Source organism: Camelus ferus, chromosome X (assembly GCF_009834535.1).
Source record: "Camelus ferus isolate YT-003-E chromosome X, BCGSAC_Cfer_1.0, whole genome shotgun sequence".
Lineage (NCBI taxonomy): Eukaryota > Metazoa > Chordata > Mammalia > Artiodactyla > Camelidae > Camelus > Camelus ferus.
Window position 1 is genome coordinate 72,105,472 of NC_045732.1, and position 18,986 is coordinate 72,124,457.

The 18,986-nt window shown below is 36.8% G+C and overlaps 1 protein-coding gene across 1 annotated transcript in view; it reads right to left on the reverse strand.

The window, feature by feature from the left end:
- Positions 1–3,609: 3,609 nt before the first annotated feature.
- The window catches only part of TRPC5 (transient receptor potential cation channel subfamily C member 5), a 228,123-nt gene continuing 212,746 nt past the window's right edge, over positions 3,610–18,986 (reverse strand). The window contains exons 8-11 of the mRNA XM_006193322.2: positions 7,303–7,506; positions 7,028–7,069; positions 6,088–6,177; positions 3,610–4,458 (exon numbers count right to left, since the gene is read on the reverse strand). Coding sequence (XP_006193384.1) covers positions 3,763–4,458; positions 6,088–6,177; positions 7,028–7,069; positions 7,303–7,506 — 1,032 coding nt within the window. The 3' untranslated portion in view covers positions 3,610–3,762. The remainder of the gene's footprint in view (positions 4,459–6,087; positions 6,178–7,027; positions 7,070–7,302; positions 7,507–18,986) is intronic.

The window sequence follows — 18,986 nt, forward strand, 5'->3', positions numbered from 1 at the left end:
AACAAACCAAAGTCTGGGCCACATAAACTTTTAGTCAGAACAGTACCTGAGTCTCACCCACAAGGCAGTATGAATGTCAAATGGTTATTTATATTTTCTGGCTAAAGGATCAACTCATATTTTTCACTGAAATTCTCAATGAAATTTGCAGGGGGAGGTTTTGCACTGCCATAAGAACTATAAAGGTCTTAATGGAAACGTATTTGTTTATTTTTAAGTCATTCAAAAGGTAGAGGCTGTAGTTGTTTTTTTTTTTAATCTTTAGTCAAATTGCAGGCGGATGTTTAGATGTTTTGGACTTAGCTGAAATAGCATAAATTAGGTCACAGTGGAATGGAAAATGACTATTAGAGGCAGAAAGAACTGGAAAATTTTCAATATTTCTATGTAAGAGAACAGAAGTATGACTTGGAGCATTTATATCCCTGTAAAACTTGGTATCTTCCAAAAATGATGGCTTTGAATTTGGAATCTTTTCTTTATCTTTGTACGCTGCTAGACTTAAAGCCTGAAATGGCGAATCTATTTTAACAATGCCCATTTTCTAATATAACTGATATTTTCTTTGTGATATTTTTACCCTTACTAGTTATCAGGGAAACTTAATGTAATTAAGTAAATACAGGTGTCCAGAAGTGATAAGAAAGTCAGCTGTAACAGAGGTGAAGCATGGTATGGATACTTAAACAGTAAGTGATACTTGTACCATTTATATTTGAGTTTGGAGTACATTTTTTACTTTACATTTAAACATGGCAGTCTGAAATTTGTGCAGTTACGGCATTTTGGGCAAATGGACAAAAAGGTATCTATTGTGGCCATTCAACTTCCATATCTACATATAACAATATGTACTTAATGCTGTCATTTCTATGATCTAGAAAATTTGGGTTTATTGACTGGCTCTGTGACCTTGAGCAAGTCATTATCTTTTTCTGGGCCTTTTTTTTTTTCTATTTGTAAAATATGAGGTTGGAATCAAGTAGATCCTCACTAAGGTTCTCTATTACCTCTAACTTTTTATGTTTATAAGTTTACCCTCAAGTTGGCTTATACCTTCTTCGGGGTCAGAGGACATACTTAAGCATTTGATTTGAAATACCTTTCCTGATAGTAGCTGATCCAGTGAGTAGAGAGGTGAACACAAATCGTTTTCCCTTCCTACTTTCTGTTAGTTACAGTTAATAAAAATGTTGGTGTCACCATCATGGAAGTTAGGACAATAGCTGATGGGCTTTAACAGCTAAATGGTCTCAGTCCTCAACAGAGCTAGGCCTCAGCATAGCTAGTGAAGTCTTAAGCCCAAATCACAAAGACAATAACCCTGAGAAAATCTGGAAAAGAATGTACTGCCCACGAAATATGACACTGGTTTCTTTTAGTAGTAGAGATTGGCTATTGTGATTTATACATATTCTCTCTTTAGAAGATAATTTAGAGTAAACTTTATTTTGGAGCATGGCTCTATGTCTGGCTACCCTTGTTTTCTGACAAATTGGTAAAGTAACTGCCAGAACAATTAGACCTAGGCCATCACAAGCACATGCGTTTGTGAGAAAGGTATCTTTTTCTTTTGATGAAATAAGGCCATGTATTGGTTTTTGGTGCCATCAGTATGAGTTAGGAATGTAGCCTGGGTGCTATTTATTATTCAGAGTGAATTTGACAGTTGGGAAGTTTGAGTCTAACTTTAGAAACCTTCCTTCTGGAAAGTAACCTGTTACTGGTATCAGGGCCATTTATGATAGTCCCACTTAGCGAAGCAGGAGAGAAGTTGGATTTGAGTAAATGATCACTTCAGATATAATCAAGGAATTATCTTGTGACACTCTCTTGCCAAATGGCTCTTGATGCACCTTGTTCTCTTGATCACTTCTTCATGGATGTGAGCTTTGTTCTTCAACACCTCTTGTTTCCTCCTCACCCCCAGTTTGTGTCTTTTTCAGGTGGGATATTTTGACCATCAGTCACTGAAGCTAGTGCTGGAAATGGGAATCAATTCAAAGAACAGAAACTACACTGTCAAAAACTATTTTGGAGGCATATTAGCATTGTTTGAAAATACTTCATTTCACTTAGTTTTGCCAGAAAGTATACGTATGAATTTAGATGGTTTTCTGTTACTGCTGACATTTGTAAGAACAGGGTGATAACTAATTAAATCTCACTTTTTTGAGCTACACATTAATCTTCAGGACCCAGACCTTGGGCTATTTCATGTTACATGGTACAGTGTAAGTTGTAGATGTCTTTGTGCTAACTCTGGTAAAAACTACCCCTTTCAGTATGTTATTGCTCGGTGGTTACCAGGTCTGACATGATGGCCATATGCATAAGGGACTTCATTTTTTAACCTTCACCTTTGTATTCTGATGAGGCAGTCTTAAGCTGTGGAAAATTGTTTGGATGTCTAGATTCAGTTTTCTTTGAATTCTTTGAATTCAGTAGAATTTGGATCATGTTTATAGTTCCATGAATTCACTAGGGTTGTTATATATCTAACATAAGTTTACACATGCAATTCCACTGCCCCCAGTGAATATTAAAACTGCAACTTGAATCAGGTTATCTAGACCTAAAATTGTTTTATTGTTGTTTTATCAGAAAGCAATTAATTAAAATGAAGATGCTGTTTTCAGATTCCGATACCTCAACAAGATATTTTTCTGATAAAAAATATTTTCAAATCCAGGCTTTTAGAAATGCTCTTGATAGCAATGATTAAAACTATCAACAGTAGATAGGACCCTATAAATATACCAGCTAATTATTTTTTCTTGCCAATATATGAGATGTAGTGACTATTGGTTAGAGTGCAATAGAAGTTTTTAAAAACAGTACACATCCTAAATACTAATCTTGATGCTATCAAATTTTAAAATGTAGTCAGCTAACTGAAATACACAAACACAGGAAAGGAATTCACTAACTTATTAGATACGACATATACTATGGGGTAAATATTCATTGGCACACATTAGGAAGGTAACATATTTCAGAAACAAAAATTCAACAGCCCCCACAATAAGGAGAAGTAGTGTTTAGAAACAAAAACAACATGAAGGCCAGTTATACCTAGAAGCCACAAGCTGACAATTCTTTGGAGTCTATTCAGTCTCCCTTTGATGCTGTTCATTGAACCAGAATGGGCAGCGTGGAGCACTGAAGGGCAACAAAGAGAGGCAGGTTAGTTTGCCTTATCTAATAGCTGGTGGGGACTGCTGAGCTCATCTCTCAGCCCTGTGGGGAAATGGTGTGAGATCCTGAGGAAGGTCAGGAATCTGTGCGGCAGCAGCAGTAGCAAAGTGGCACCTGGAGCTTCAAGGAAGCAAGGGTAAGAAAAGCAAAGCCAAAGGGTTAAGCACCCGACTGCACCTCTGCTGATTAGGCGCAAACACCCCTTCAGTTGGTTGTGAAATGGACTTAGTGTTTATAGGTATAAAAAGGCAAATAATAGTAGTAGTAGTAGTAGTAGTAGTAGTAGTAGTAGTAGTAGTAGTAGTAGTAGTAGTAGTAGTAGTAGTAGTAGTAGTAATAATAATAATAATAATAATAATAATAATAATAATAATATAATAATAATAATAATATAATAACAAGAACCAAAAATGAAGAATGTGGCTATAAAAGACAGTGAAAGTAATAGGAGTTTCACTCTCCTTTCTGGGGGCAGGGCAGTGAGGGAATCATATTCTATGTCACCTCTGAGAGCAAAGAAATTAGAAATTTTCTGAGTTCCAGAATAGGTGATAACGGCTTGACTTAGAGCCGAGTTGTAACTTGTTCTTCCTGTCCATCACCCCATTTGTGCATGAGCAGGTCACAAGCCTCTCCCCAAGTTTCAAATACATCCTCTGAGGAGTCTAAAAGTTTAGAATTTGAGGAGCAGATGCTGGATGCGCAGTGAAGAGAGCTTGAACAGGCTAGAGGGCATTCACTGCTCTGAGCAGCGCCCCGGGCTTCACCTAATTCTACCTCACTGAGGTTAATTTCACTTTGAGAACAGGCCTCTGCTTTCCCTTTCTCCATCTGAGAATATCTGATGTCCTGCCACATATAGTGCTGCTGAACGATTCCATCAGAAATGGTGTACATTGGCTCTGAACTGGGTTCAGACATATGACCATTAAACTTGGAGAATAGGAGACCCAGTTTCTTGAGAGAGGGACCCATGAAGGAGCGTTTGCTTGATGGCTCAGCTTTTGACTTCCCTTGGGCACCACCAACTCTTGGCATGGTCCTGATGAGAGGTGGCCCGTGACAGGCTTTTTTCTTGCAGCCTAAATTGAAAGAGACACTCTTGGATTTAGCCCGAGCCCCACCACTGCCATCATTGGTATCATCCCTCTGAGAGGAGAGTTCAGTGCTGCTAGTGGAAAAACTTCTCCTGGGGTGCTTCCTATTTCCCAAGAGGTCAAGCACTTCATAGCGAAAGCTGGAGATGTCTTGCTTTAATTCCTAGGGCAAGAGAGAAGACACGTTACGTTAAGAAGTTTGGCCTTTAGTTCATAACAGACACACTGGATATCCTTTAGAATGTTCCAGGTTTTGCTTCACAGCAAATCACAAAGTACATAAACTACCAGAAAAATCTCACATTACTCCCAGTACAAGAGAAACATTAACAATTCTGCGGGCAGAGCTGGCCATTGGAAAAAACGTGCAATTGGTAAAGTTGATGTCAGAACTTCCCCATTAGGAGTTCGCCGACAGACTAGCGTGTTACTAACAATTAAGGTATTAGATTAGGGTATTGGCTTTCATAGGCATCTGCATATAAAAGTACTACTGAAGAGGACAAAGCTTTTAGGACTCTCAGGAATAACACTAGGGAAGTGAAATATCAGGTGATGAGACAGCTGTTTTGAGACAGGGGGCCATATTTATTCAGGTCCCTATGAAATGTCCTCTATCTCTAACCGGTTACCTAGATACTAGATTGTGCTTTTAAAAACCATCTTTTTAGAAGCTTAAATCTGATTCCCCTGCTTAACACTCTTTAGTAACTTATCACTGACCATAGACTACAGGGCTCTTCAAGGCCTGGTACCTGTCATTCTCTCCCATTTCTTCCTACTCTTTCCCCAAGTGCTCTACTGTCCACCTGTATCGACATATTCTCTCTTGCCTCTGGGCTTTTGCATGTGCTGTTCTCTGTGTCTTGAACACAGTTCTCCCCAACTCTTCTTTATCTGAACCCTCCTTCAAGCCTCAGCTTAAAGATTGCTTCCTCTGGAAAGCTTGCCCTGAATCCCCGAGTCCTAGTTGAGTGTCTGCCATCTTTGTGTCTCCATAGCACCCTGTGTTGACCCTGTTAGGATACTCAGTCATTTGTCACCTTCTGTATTATTGTGTGAGAGTAGGGATGGGCTGCTTATATCTTGCTCATGACTATGCCCCAGCATCCAGCAGAGTGTTTGGCATATAGCAGGCCCTCAATAGATGAGTTATGTCTGTGGATTAGGATAACAGCGTTCCTATGTTCCTTAGAAAATATATATGTGTTCTAGGATAGGGTTTCTCAACCAACTGACACGTTGAGGTTGGTAATTATTTGTTGTAGGGGGCTGTCCTGTGCATTGTAGGAGTTTTAACAACAACCCTGGTCTCTATTCACTAGATGCCAATAGCACACACATCCCAGTGTGACAACCAAAAATGTGTAATGGTAGGGTTTCATAAATCTTAGATTTAATAATGGATTTTCTGTCTTTATCTTGTATCTTTTAAATGAAGAAGACCTTTAAATCCCCAGGCATCTTTGCTTTGCTATCTTTCTTCTCATCATACATCCTTGCCACATCATTTAAAGCACTCAATTCTCACACTGAGAAACACCCAGAATGTTAAAAGAATGCATATTTTTATTATTCATTATTAATAAAGCTGATTTTGGTGTGACAGACCTTGGTAAAATTTCTCCATCCACCGGATGACAGACTGTTCTATGAGAATAAGAATTGTAGCTGCGTTGCTGTATTACAGACAGTTGGAAGTTCTAGCACCAGAAACCTCAAACACTGTGAAGTTTAAATGATACTTAAGAAATGTGAAATGAGAAATTAAACCACTACATGATTAAATTACCTTAAAATTTTCTTCTGTTAATCCCTCATTTGTTTTGGAATTTCTTATCATAGCTGCCACATATCTTTTGACTAAATTCCTGATAACTTCCTGGAATTAGAAAAAAGCATGAAGAGGCATTCAGTTTCCTTCTTGGGCTCCCAGTAAAATAAGAAACACACACAGGAAATAAAATTTGCCTAGACTGTCGTTGCAATGGAAATTCCTCGCAGAATCTGGCCTTTTTCTACAAAAACTCTCAGTTAAGTTCATTGGCTAAATGAATTACGTGTCCAAATTTGGTGGCAGAGTGGGCCAGTAAGATCAAATTCATCCGAAATGAAAAGTTTCCACCCAAGCATAAGGTAAACAGATTCACATTCATAGAATAATGAGAGCGGAATAATCCTTGACTGATCACAGTCAATATCCTTTCCCTTCAGGCTGGATTAAACTTTAACCCTCCTAATAAGATGAGAATTTTTCTTCCTTTTATAAAGTTGAATTGACACAACATTGTAAACTGATTATACTTTGGTAAAAATATAGTTGAGAAAGTAATTTTTCAGTGTCACAAAGTGTTCTGATTTTGATGTCCACTAATTATGTAGTCGAGATACTTCTTAGTCAATCTACACTTCTCCTTTACAGGGATGGCCTCTTTTTACTTAGCCTCCTGGGAATGGTATACACATGGCCACTATGCTTTGTGTTAGTAATGGTTATGTTGATCACTACTACTTAAGGCAATATGTCAGGCACTGTGCCCAGACACACACACACACACACACAATCCTATGTACATACTCACCACTCAATTCTTACAACTATACTGTGAGTTACATTTTATCATCCCTATATTACAGATGAGAAAACTGAGGCTCAGTGAGAGTAAGTGACTTGTCCAAGGTCACACACTGACCAAGAACTATTATGCTTAGTCCCTATGAAGAAGCTTTACCTGGTAATGTTGATTCTGTATCAGGCTGTCAGCATGGCGTTCCTGTAATTGAAAATGGATAGAGAGGTTACATCAGCAGTCTCCCAGCAGCACATCCACCTGAATGTATTTCTAAATATTAGGACTGGAACATGACACAGGAGCTGCTACCTGACAAACCCCCAAAGCATCTATAGTTTGGAGTGGTTTTATGATGTTTAAGACAGGGAATGTCAAGAAGGAGGGAAGGTAGAAAACAGTTTTGTTTAAAAAGAAACAATTTTTCAAAGCCTTACTGTGAAACTTCTCAGGTTGTGCCTTCTCCGTCTACCATCAGGGTCTCTTTTGGGGCAGAAGGTGTTGTTGAACCAGTTACCAAGGTATAGAAATGACTTGGGACTGGGGATGATGTTGAAAGGGGGTGGCAAGGTGCCGCCTTCGTCGAAGTAACTCATCCAGAGCTTTGTCCTTGCAAACTTCCATTCAATGTCAGCATGATCCTATGAAAGAGAGAAGTTCAAGGATTTTTGATGAGAAAATGCAAATACACCCATGACTCATTCTAAAGGTTCTATTTGCTTCTGTAGAGGGCAATCTGTCAATAGCTATGAAAATTGGAATTACATTTACCCTACAACCCGGTAATCCCACAATTAGAAATTTATCTTATCAGTATACTTGCAAAAAGTTGTATGCACAGGATTGGTCACTGTAAAACTGCAGTTTATGATAGCAAAACAGTTGGCAACAATCTATCCAATAGTAGGAGACTGGTTAAATAAATGATGTCACATCTACAAAATGGCTTATAACTTAACTTAAAAATATAGTAGATCTATCAACATTTTATATATAGAAATCTGTATGTGTGTATACATTTGTCCATATATTTCTAAAACCTCTAAGTGAAAAAAGGAACATAAAGAATATCATCCAGCCTTAAAAAAGAATGAAGTATTGATACATGCTACAACATGGATGAACTTTGAAAACCTTATGCTGAGTGAAAGTATATTTATTCTGTTGAGTCTTCCAGTCCATAAACACACTGACACAATGTCATTTCTTTTATCCATGTTTTGTAATTTTCAGTGTATAAATCTTATACATGTTTTGTTAAGCTTATACCTAAATATTTTATTTTCTTTGCAACGATTTACAATGGTATGGTCTTTAAATGTTCAGTTTCCAATTGTTTATTGCTAGTATATGATTGATTTTTGTGTATTGACCTTGTATTCTGTGGCCTTGCTAAATTAATTTTTTCTAAGAAGTTTTTTTTAATAGATTCTTTAGGGTCATCTTTATACAGAATCATATCAGTTCCAAATAAAGACAGTTTTATTTCTTTCTTTCCAATCTGTACACCTTTAATGTTTTTTCTTTCCTTATTGTACTGTCTAGAATCTCCATTAAAGTGTACTGAAAGCAGATACACTTTGTTGCTGATCTTAGAAAGTCTTCAGTCTTTCACCACTGAGTTAGCTGTAGGTTTTGTGGAACAGGTTGTGGATGTTACATTCTATTTTGAGTTTGCTAAGACCTTTTTAAAAGAAAAATCATTAGTGTATGTTCAAGTTTGTCAAATGCTTTTTCTGCATCAACTGATATGATCATGGGGTTTTTCTTGTTTAGGCTCTTAATATAATGGGTTACTTTGCATTCCTGTGATAAATTCCATTTGGTGATGGTGTGTTTTTTTGTACATTGTTAGATTTGATACACTTATACTTTGTTGATGATTTCCATATCTATGTTCATGAAGGATATTGGTGTACAGTTTTTACATTTTCTTGCACTGTTTTTTTTCTGTTTTTTTGTATCAGTATAGTACATTATATATGTAATATATTTCTATATAATTAAAATTAATTTTACCAGTCTTTTTTCACTATATCCTAGTGTAGCTGATAGAAAATGTAAAATAATATATGTGGCACATATTATTTTTGTTATTACTTGTGACTTGCATAAAATTTTTATTGTACAGGATTGCTCTAGACTAAATGGTGGATTTGGTCCTGCCTAACAAAGCTTAAAAGCAAGTCTCAATAGGATCAAACTATTTCCAGAATAAAGCTCAAGAATATTTGTAACAATACAAAAATATTCAGTACCCGATAAGGTAAAATTCACAATGTTTGACATCTAATAAAAATTTATCAAACATGCTAAGAAGCAGGAAAATATGACCCACAATGAGGAGAAAAAAAATCTATCAAACAGCACCAGACATAAATCAGTTGTATTTCTATACTGTAGCAATGAACAATGAGAAATATAATTTTTTTAAAATAGTATCATTTAAAATATAAAATACTTAGGAATAAACATGACAAAAATATACATGTTATTTACATTGAAAACTATAAAGGATTATTGAGATAAATTAAAGAAGACCTAAGTAAGTATAGAGATACAGCATATTCATACATTGGAAGACTATTAAATATAGTTTGGATGTTGATTCTCTCCAAATTGATTTATAGATTTCCTACAATCTCAATTCAAATCTCAGTTAGCATTTTTGAAGAAATTAACAAGCCGCTTCTCAAATTTATATATAAATACAAAAGATGTAAAATCGTTAATTTTGAGAAAGAACAAATTGGCATGAAGATCAATGAAACAAAACAAGAAAGTCTAAAAATAAATGCAGGCATATGCATAATTGCATGCACATATGCAATTGACTTCCAAGAAAGGTGTCAAGGCGATTCAACTTGGAAACGATAATGTTTTCAACAAACTGTCTTGGAATAGTTGGCCTTACACAAGAAAAAAAAAAAAGAGAGAAAAGAACCTTGATCCTTCACACTATATACAAAAATTAACTGAAAATGAATCACAACTTAAAGGTAAGGGCTAAATCTATAAATATTTTACTACTAAACAATTTACTAATTTTTTTTCCTTTCTGCTTTCTTTGGGTTTAGTTTGCTGTTCTTTTTCTAGTTTCATAAAGGTAGAAGTTTAGGTTATTGATTTGAAATTTTACTTCCTTTTTAATATAAACATTTTCAGTCAGAAATTTCCCTCTGAGCAAATTTGATATATATGGTACTCTCCCTTCCATTCATCACAAATATTTTATTTCCCTTGTGACTTCTTTGAATCAGTGGTTATTTTGCAGTGTCTTCTCTACTATCCATTTATGTGTGAATTTCCCACATTTCATTGTGTTATTGATTTCTAATTTTTTTTAATGGAAGTACTGGGGATTGAACCTAGGACCTCATGCATGCTAAGCACACACTCTACCACTGAGCTATACCACTGACCTATTGGTTTCTAATTTAATTCTCTTATATTCCAAGTATGTTTTCAGAGCATACTTTTTATTATTTCAATTCTTTGAAAATTTAGTGAGACTTATTTTATGGACTAACATAAAATCTATCTTGGAGAATTTTCCATGTGCAGTTCAGAAGGATGTATATTCTGCTGTTGTTGTGTGGTGTGTTCTGTAGATAGATGACCATTAGGTCTAGTTAGTTTATAGTGTTGTTTAAGTCTACTATTTCCTTTCTGGTCATCTGTCTTGTTCTGTCCATCACTGAAAGTGGTGTAATTCTCCAAATGTTATTACTGAGTTGTCTATTTCTCCCTTCAATTTTGTCAGTTTTTGCTCCAAGTATTTTTAGCTCTGTAGTTAGTTGGAAATACATTTATAATTGTTATATCTTCATGATGGATTCACCCTTTTATCATTATAAAATGTCCTTTGTTTTCTCTAGTAATAAATTTTGTCTAAAATTCTATTTTGTCTAATATTTGTAAAGCCACTTAGCTCTCTTTTGGTTACTGTTTGCATCATATATCTTTTCCCACTCTTTTACTTGCAGTCTATTTGTATCTTTGAATCTAAAGTGTGTCTCCTGTAGACAGCATATAGTGGATTATGTGTGTTTCTTATACAGTCTGGTAATCTCTGCCTTTTAATTGGAATGTTTAATCTAGTTACATTTAAAGTAGTTACTGATAAAGTAGGATTTACATCTGATATTTTGCCATTTTCTATATGTTGCATTTCTTTTTTGTTCCTCTATTCCTCCATTATAGATTTCTTTTGTGTTAGATATATATTTTCTAACATGCCCTTTAATTCGCTTGTTTCTCTATCTATCTACCTATCCACCTATCATCTATCTTTTGATCTGTTTGTCTATCCTAGAGTTAGAATTTATAAGTGAAATGGTCATCACAGGGATAACTATTGACATATTTATTGAGTTAAAAAATGAAGTCATCCTTTTTGAGACAAAAAAAATATGTATGATTTAGCCAATTGGTTTGGGGATGATGACTGGCTTTGTCAATTAAGCTATATGACAGTTTTTAAGAATTGCTAAATCTGAAGCTCCAAAATTTTGGTAAAATTATATTTAAAACATGTGATAAGAAAAAAGCATTTTGGTTAAGCTGTACTAAAATTGATAAAATTTATATTTTCCATTTCATGAACTTGGTTTAGTATACTGGGTTAAACAAAGTGCCTCTAAGTAAAACAGTAACTGGTATATTTAATAATTATTTGATAAGTCTTTATAAACCTTTTTTGGTTTTATCCCCAAAGTTAGTAGCTTACAGCAATAGACATTTATTATCTTACAGTTTCTGTGGGTCAGGAATCTGTGTGTGGCAAGTTGTGTGCCTCTGGCTCAAGATCTCTTACAGTGGTAAAATCCAGTTGTTGGCCAGAGCTAGGGTCTCATCTAAAAAGCCTCAGCGGAGGGAGCATTCTCTTCCAAGCTTGGTCTCATGGTTGTATGGTTGCTGACAGGCTTCAGTTTCTTGTGGTTGTTGGACTGAGGATCTCAGTCCTTGCTGGCTACTGGCCAGAGACCACTCTCAGTTCTTTCTGGAGTGAGCCTCTTCATAAGACAGCTCACAAAATGGCAGCAGGTTTCCCCCAGAGGATGTGAAAGAGAAAAGACATGGTCTTTTTATAACCTAATCTCTGAAGTAACATTACTTTTGCCACAGTCTGTTTGTTAGAAGTGAGTCCCTAGGTCCAGCCCATGCTCAAGGAGAAAAGATTGCATAAAGACTCAAATAAAAGGAAATGAGGATCACTGGGGGACATCTCAGAGGCTTCCTACCACAGTATTACTTTCCTGAAACTGAGAAACTGAATGACTATAATCTTGAGTAAAATCCTTTCCTAAGTCATGTGGTCTCTAATTCTTTGCTTTCAATAAAATTTAAGGAGAACCTAATCAGGTTTTCAGGTGATAGATTGTTAAAAATACTATTTTATGAAAAAATCATTGTATGACTTTTTGGCAGTAACTCAGAAGTCAGGAAAATTGAATGATAATGGCATAATAAAACTATTCATTCACATATGCTTATTGATATGAAAAAGATTTCTTAGCACTTACTTTTATAAAATTGGAAACTAAATATATAATTGATGCTGAATCTTGTTCCTGAATATTACTCAGTATTCTGTGGATATAATAACTAGTTGGAAGCAAAGCCCCACTCATATCTTTAGGAAATGCATTTCAAATAAAAATGTATTTTATGTCTAATAGTTAGCACAATTTGTATAATATTTGTGTTCTTTTGAGCAGTTTTATGCTGCTAATAATTGAATAATAACTATATTCAGAAGAAATGTTTTAACAATTATTACCTTCTGGCCACAAAAAATAAATAATTTAAATTCAATATATACTTTTGTTATTAAGAAATATAATAAGGTGATCAATAATTTAAAAAGACTTTAAAACACAACAATTTATAACATTAGGATAAAATCCTGTGGGGATATGGAATGGAAATAAGAATTCAAGGAGAGAAAGGAATGATGTTAACTCTCTGCCCTTAAAGAAGTGTTTAGCCATTTATTTTTTAAATATATGGTTACGAGTAACAAATCACTACAGTATTCAGATTTCATTGGATACATTTAAATGAATAATTGGATAGTTTTATTTTAAATGTTTAAATTTACCATATTCCAGAAATTACATTCTTTGCAACTGTTTAAACTTATGATGAAAAATCTGGATGTCAACCCAAGATTATGTAAGAGGATACATAGATTTTTTTTCCTGTACAAATTGATTAGAGGGCATGCCTGCAAAAGGTTTGAATGTCCTTGATGAGACCCTGAACTAAGACACACTTATGGCTATAGTAACTATCAAAATCCTGCCTTGGGAGACAGTATTGCTGTAGACAACTTGGGTTGTAGAGGAAGACAGGAAGGAGGTAAGGGCAATATGAAACAGTGAGAGGCAGCCTGCCATTGTGAAAAGAGCAGGGGTTTTCGAGTCAAACAGACGAGGGTTTTAATCCTGTTCTGCTGCTTATTAGCTGTGTGACCTCATAGCAGTCAATCCAAATCTCTGAGTCAGTTTTCTTTAACAGTTTTCTCAACTGTTAAAATAGAGGAAAATCCCTACTACGCTGAATTGTAGGAGTCAGTGTAAAATGCCTGGGCTGCAGCCTGGTATACAGTAAGAGCTATCTAATTGTTGATGCCTTTCCCGATGTTTCTGAGCCTGTGATACCAGAAACAAACTTTAAATTTTCATTTCACTCTTTGATGGCCCAGAATAGCCAGTCTTTCATCCATGGAATGTTTCTCTGGCTCTTGAAATTCTCAATAAGTATTTCTTAAAATAAAGTGAGTCACACTTTTAAACACAGAATCTCTAGATTCTTGTCATCTCTAGACAAGTTTGAAAAGGGAGAATGATGATATAGTTCCTATGGGTATTCAACTGTTTTGTAATAAACTGGGCTAGATGTCCTGGTGTCTGGAAATGCTTGTACTGTTTTTTAAATTTTTATTTTAATTCCTGTATGAGTTCAGCTTTTGTTTGTACATGTTTTAAACAACAAACAGTTATGTTATTTAAAATAATTTTCTGAATATCTAACAATTTCAACAAAGAGAGGAAACATGCAATAGGCCAAGTTATAAACCATTATAAACCATAGGCATTTTTTTTAGCTTAGGAGGCTTTCTGTGTGCCCCCTCATTGCACCTACTCCAATCAGGTGAGGATACAATTTTGGCTAAACATCTTGAAAACAGCTCAAGGACTCCAACTGCTACCATTCCATTCCCCTTGTTGCTCAGGTGACCTCAGATTGGGACTTACTATGTCATTATTTAGCAGAGAAGTTATTGCAAATTATCCTCTCAACAGTCTTTTCCCACTTATCATGTATCAATTCATTGTCCACCTATCTATTCATTTTTAGATTCTTATGTTGAACAGCTACCGTATTCCAGGTCCTCTGCTAGATGCTGGGTGTAGAGAAATGACTGTCCACTAATGGTGGTGGGAATACCACATAGAATAAATCTGAATACAGAGGTAGCACCTGAATCCTGAAGATTGGGAAATAATAGACCACCTGGCAGGACTGGTTAAACCGTGTGAGCTGTAAGGTGATGAGTAAGATAGTTATTCATTCAGACAGTCATTCATTCAGCCAATATATAAAAACTGCCTGCTAGGTGTAAGGTGTTGGGATTGTAGCAGGGAACAATATGGACATTATAATTTAGCATATAGAGGTTATTTTATTTTCAACCCTTGATCTACTTTGAATTGCAAGATTACAGATGTGGTTTGTGTAGTTGTATTTCTCTAAAACGTCCCTAAATGTATGATGTCCAATAGATTTTCATTCTTCCACACGGAGCTAGCCTTTCACCCTATATGATAGACAAATCAGACACTGGGTTTTTAAAAATTTTCCGTGTTTGGTAATGATGCCCTTTCCTACGCTTTGCCCTACCTTCTCTACCCAACTATGACTTTTTAAAAAAATGTTTTCGAGGGGGGAGGCAATTAGGGTTTTATTTATTTATTTATTTACTTACTTATTTATTTAAATGGAGGTCCTGGGGATTGAACCCAGGCCCTTATGCATGCTCAGCACACATTCCACCACTGAGCTATCACCACCTCCCTCCCAAATACGACTTTTGAACTTTCTACAAGATCAGCCCCTGGCTGGATGCTTTTGTATAAGACACAACCTCCACGATCATAGGCTGTGGTCCTTCCTCTTTCAAATTTCCAAAATTTTCAGGACTTTTGTGCTAGCATCATGTGATCTTAACAACAGAGCCTTACAAAGATGTTCTAATTCATGTGTGTGCCCTGCGTTGCCTTTGATATTGTCAACTCCTGTAGAGCAGGTGAGGGCTTGTATTTAGCTCTTTTCTCAGTGCCAGTGTAATGTACTGGGACTGTAGAGCATACCCGCAATTGTTGTTGACTTGCTCAGATTCTGAACACATGGCCATAGCGAGGTCAGATGAACATGTCTGTTCAATTTCACATTTCTCGACAAATCCAAGCACAAGGTTATTTTTCTTTCAATCAAAGTACAAGGCCAATTTCTTACCAGCTTTTGACAAATTCTTCTGCACTCTCTCAGATCTCCTGCCAGCAGCCATCTTCTCCTAGCAAATTGGAAAGCTTTATAACATAATGCAAAGGGAGAGTGGCAGGAACAGACAGCAGAACAGAGCTAATAATAATCCTTAAGGAGAAAAGCTACTTCTAGGAGTCTCAGACCCGATGGCAGGCTGGTTGGAGGCATATACTGAGGAGGAGTATATTCTGGCATCCTTCACTTAAACTAGTAGCTGTTTGCTTCATTTGGGTATAAGATTAGCTTTATTTTCCTATGATGGGAAAGCAATACAAATTGCTGACATACACACTCCATGTTGAGGTGAGAGAATTCATTTCCCTGCCATCTTAAACGACATCTACCTCACTTTGGACAGCTTTCTTCTGGTAAAATTCCAGGCATGCTTCTCAAATGTTGATGTGCAGCAAAAGCATATGGGGCATTTGTTAAAAATGCAGATTTCTGGACCTCACCAGATGTTATACATTGTACTACAGTTTTGCCTCAGGGCAATTTTTAAAAGATGTAAGCATTTAAAATATATCATCATTTTTGTAACTCCATTTTTGTTTGAATTCATTTAAAAAATATACAGAAATCTTCAAAATTTGGAAGTAGTCCAAGCCTCCCACAGCCTCCTAGAGACCGTGAAGTAGAGAAAGTGGCCTCAGTGAGAATTTACCATTCCCCTCCGTGCCCTCACCTCCAATTTAGTGCACGTGTGCCAACGCCTAGAGGGGAGCCAATCCCTGTCCCTAAATGGTCAGCAACCTTCATCTCTTCTCCAAGGTTGCTGGGTGGTTAGAATTTCCTTTTGTAATCATTCTGGGGTCCGCTGGGAATGACTTTGACGTTGGTTTATCTAGTTTAAAACCCTTGTGTGGTAACCTCAATCCAAGTGCACAAGCTTAGCTGTAAAACATTAGGGCCAAAAAGAGAGCCCTCCCCCAGCTTTGGCTCCCTGCCCCTCACTGCTCCCGACACTCCCTTGTACCCTAGTACTGATGCCCCCCAATAGCTCCAAACTGCAAGAGCCCCCTCACTGAGTGTTACAAACAGGTCCTTTTCCCTACTGAACACATGCAGTTGTCCAGCGAGCAGCCGTTACATCTGCCCCTCCCCTTCCCCAGGCATAAAACGGCCACTAATCCCTACCCCAATTATGTTGCTAGCTGGTTTGAAACTGCCACTCTGACCTTTCAGGGACATGGTGAGTGTTACTTGTTTAAGAAATCATTGCAGTATAGTTGGTTTACAATGTTGTGTTAGTTTCTGTTGTACAGCATAGTGATTCAGTTATACATGTTTGTGTGTATATATATATATATTCTTTTTCATTATAGGTTATTACAAGATATTGAATATGGTTCTCTGTGCTAAACAGTAGGACCTTGTTGTTTATCTGTTTTATATATAGTAGTGTGTATCTGCTAATCCCAAACTCCTAATTTATTCCTTCACTCCCTCTCCCTTTCCCCTTTGGCAACCATAAGTTTCTTTTCTATGTCTGTGAGTCTTTCTGTTTTGTAAATAAATTCATTTGTGCCATATCTTTAGATTCCACATATCAGTGATATCATATGATATTTGTTTTCTCTGTCTGACTTACTTCACTTAGCATGATAATCTCTAGGTCCATCCATGTTGCTGCAAATGACATTATTTCATTCTTTTGTGTGGCTGAGTAGAATTACATTGTGTGTGTGTGTGTCTGTGTGTATCACATCTTTATCCAGTCATCTGTCGATGGGCATTTAGAGTTGGCTTATTCTTATCTCTCAGTTCTCAGTTCAAATATCACCTCCTCAAAGAGACCATCCCTGGGCAACCAGTTTAGAGTGGGCTCCTCTGTTACGCTGTCTCACAGGAGCCTGTCATGTTCTTTCATACCAACTGCCACAAGTCATCTTAATGGACTCGTCTCTATCTGCTTATTCTTAGTCTCTGTACTAGATGAACATTCCATTGAAGTTAGGGCCTTTGTCTTCTTCAATACCCAGTCATAGAGCCCGGTCCTAGAGCCTGGCACGGAGCAGGTATACGATAGATTTTTGTAGAAGGAATTAATTGAAGATCCAAAGGCAGACAGTAGGTGAAGGGTGCACCAGGAATATTATGTATCACTTTTCAAGCAGATCATCCAGGCATCCAAGCCTTCTGTAATAATTGGTACTGATTTTCTAACAAATGAGAAGGCCTCCCATACTTCCTGTTCTTTCACTCTGGGTGAGTCCCCATATGCCACATTTATTAAGAGCAGCTCTGAGATAAATATATTTCTCATCAAGCCTTTGTGATTGACTCACAACTTTCTAGGTCTAGGTACTTCTCAAAGTTCAAACACACAGAGGGAATTGGGAAAGAGAACAGAGGAAAAAGCAAAAGCCGATGCTGAAAGAAAGGAGAATAAGAAAGAAATACAATGACCTCCCCCCTAGTTTTTACTCTTAGATCCCCACAATTTTCCTTTTTTAAACAAAAGCAGGTTTACCCTGACAGCTGAGATCATGTAATTTTGCTGTCAGATCTCAAGTATAAAGCAGAGTATTGCAGTAGCTTGTAACCCCTGATGTTCCTTTGGGGTATTCTGACTTCTGTGTTGCAGCTAAAGGCTACCTCCTGGCCCAGGCTGTCTCCCACATTGAGCTTGGGCTACAACACAGGGCTCCAGTGACTACAGCAAGAGAGAGACCTTATTAATATGAATAATATTAATCACTCAGATCTCATGTTTAGTTTCTAAACCTCAAGCTGCTCAGAAATTAAAGAACATTTGTATCACTTAGCTTTCCACTCAGCTGATTCCTGACACCCAGGACAAGAATAAAGGCAGAAGCCAAGAAGAACACATTCCTCAACAATGATCATGGGCATTTGACTCATCCACCAATATTATTTGTAGCCTATGAAGAGAACATTCAGAGACCAATCCATAGGAAGGCCAGGTTTTCCACAGGGAGCTATTCTCCCTGAGTCTCAGCTTGTGTCCAGATTGTCCAGTGATAGTCATTATTTTATGTAGCAGCTGAAGGTGCCTTTGGCTTGGGGACTGTTGCACAGACCTGATCTGTAGCAAAATTGTGATGATGGTGACATTTTCCTTCAGTGCCCCCAGTCTCTTTCTCTTATTGGCGTCCCCTCCCCAGTCTTCTTCAGGTAAATTTCCCTCACTTGCTTGGCCCCACATGAAAACCTGATCTCAGGAAGGGCTTGAATTCATTTATACTGAGTCATAAGTGACTTACTAACAGCTTAAAACATATTTGCATTATAACAGGAGACAAGGTTTTAAGGTCAGAGACTTCTCCCTGACAGTGGGAGGATGTCTATGAATCCTCTGAGATTTTATGCTAAATTTTATGCGTGTTTGCTTCATCAGATTATCAAAGCAATCCAAGAGCCAAAAAAATAAAATAAAATATAATAAAATAAAATAAAATAAAATAAAGGGAAGTCTTAAAGAAATGAAGTGCAAATAGTGAAACTTGAAACTGTAGTCCCATGACTGTAGACCCTGTGAGAACAGGGACCACATCTGTCTTGCTCACCTGTCACCTACTGTATCCGCAGTGCCAAAAAATGTAGT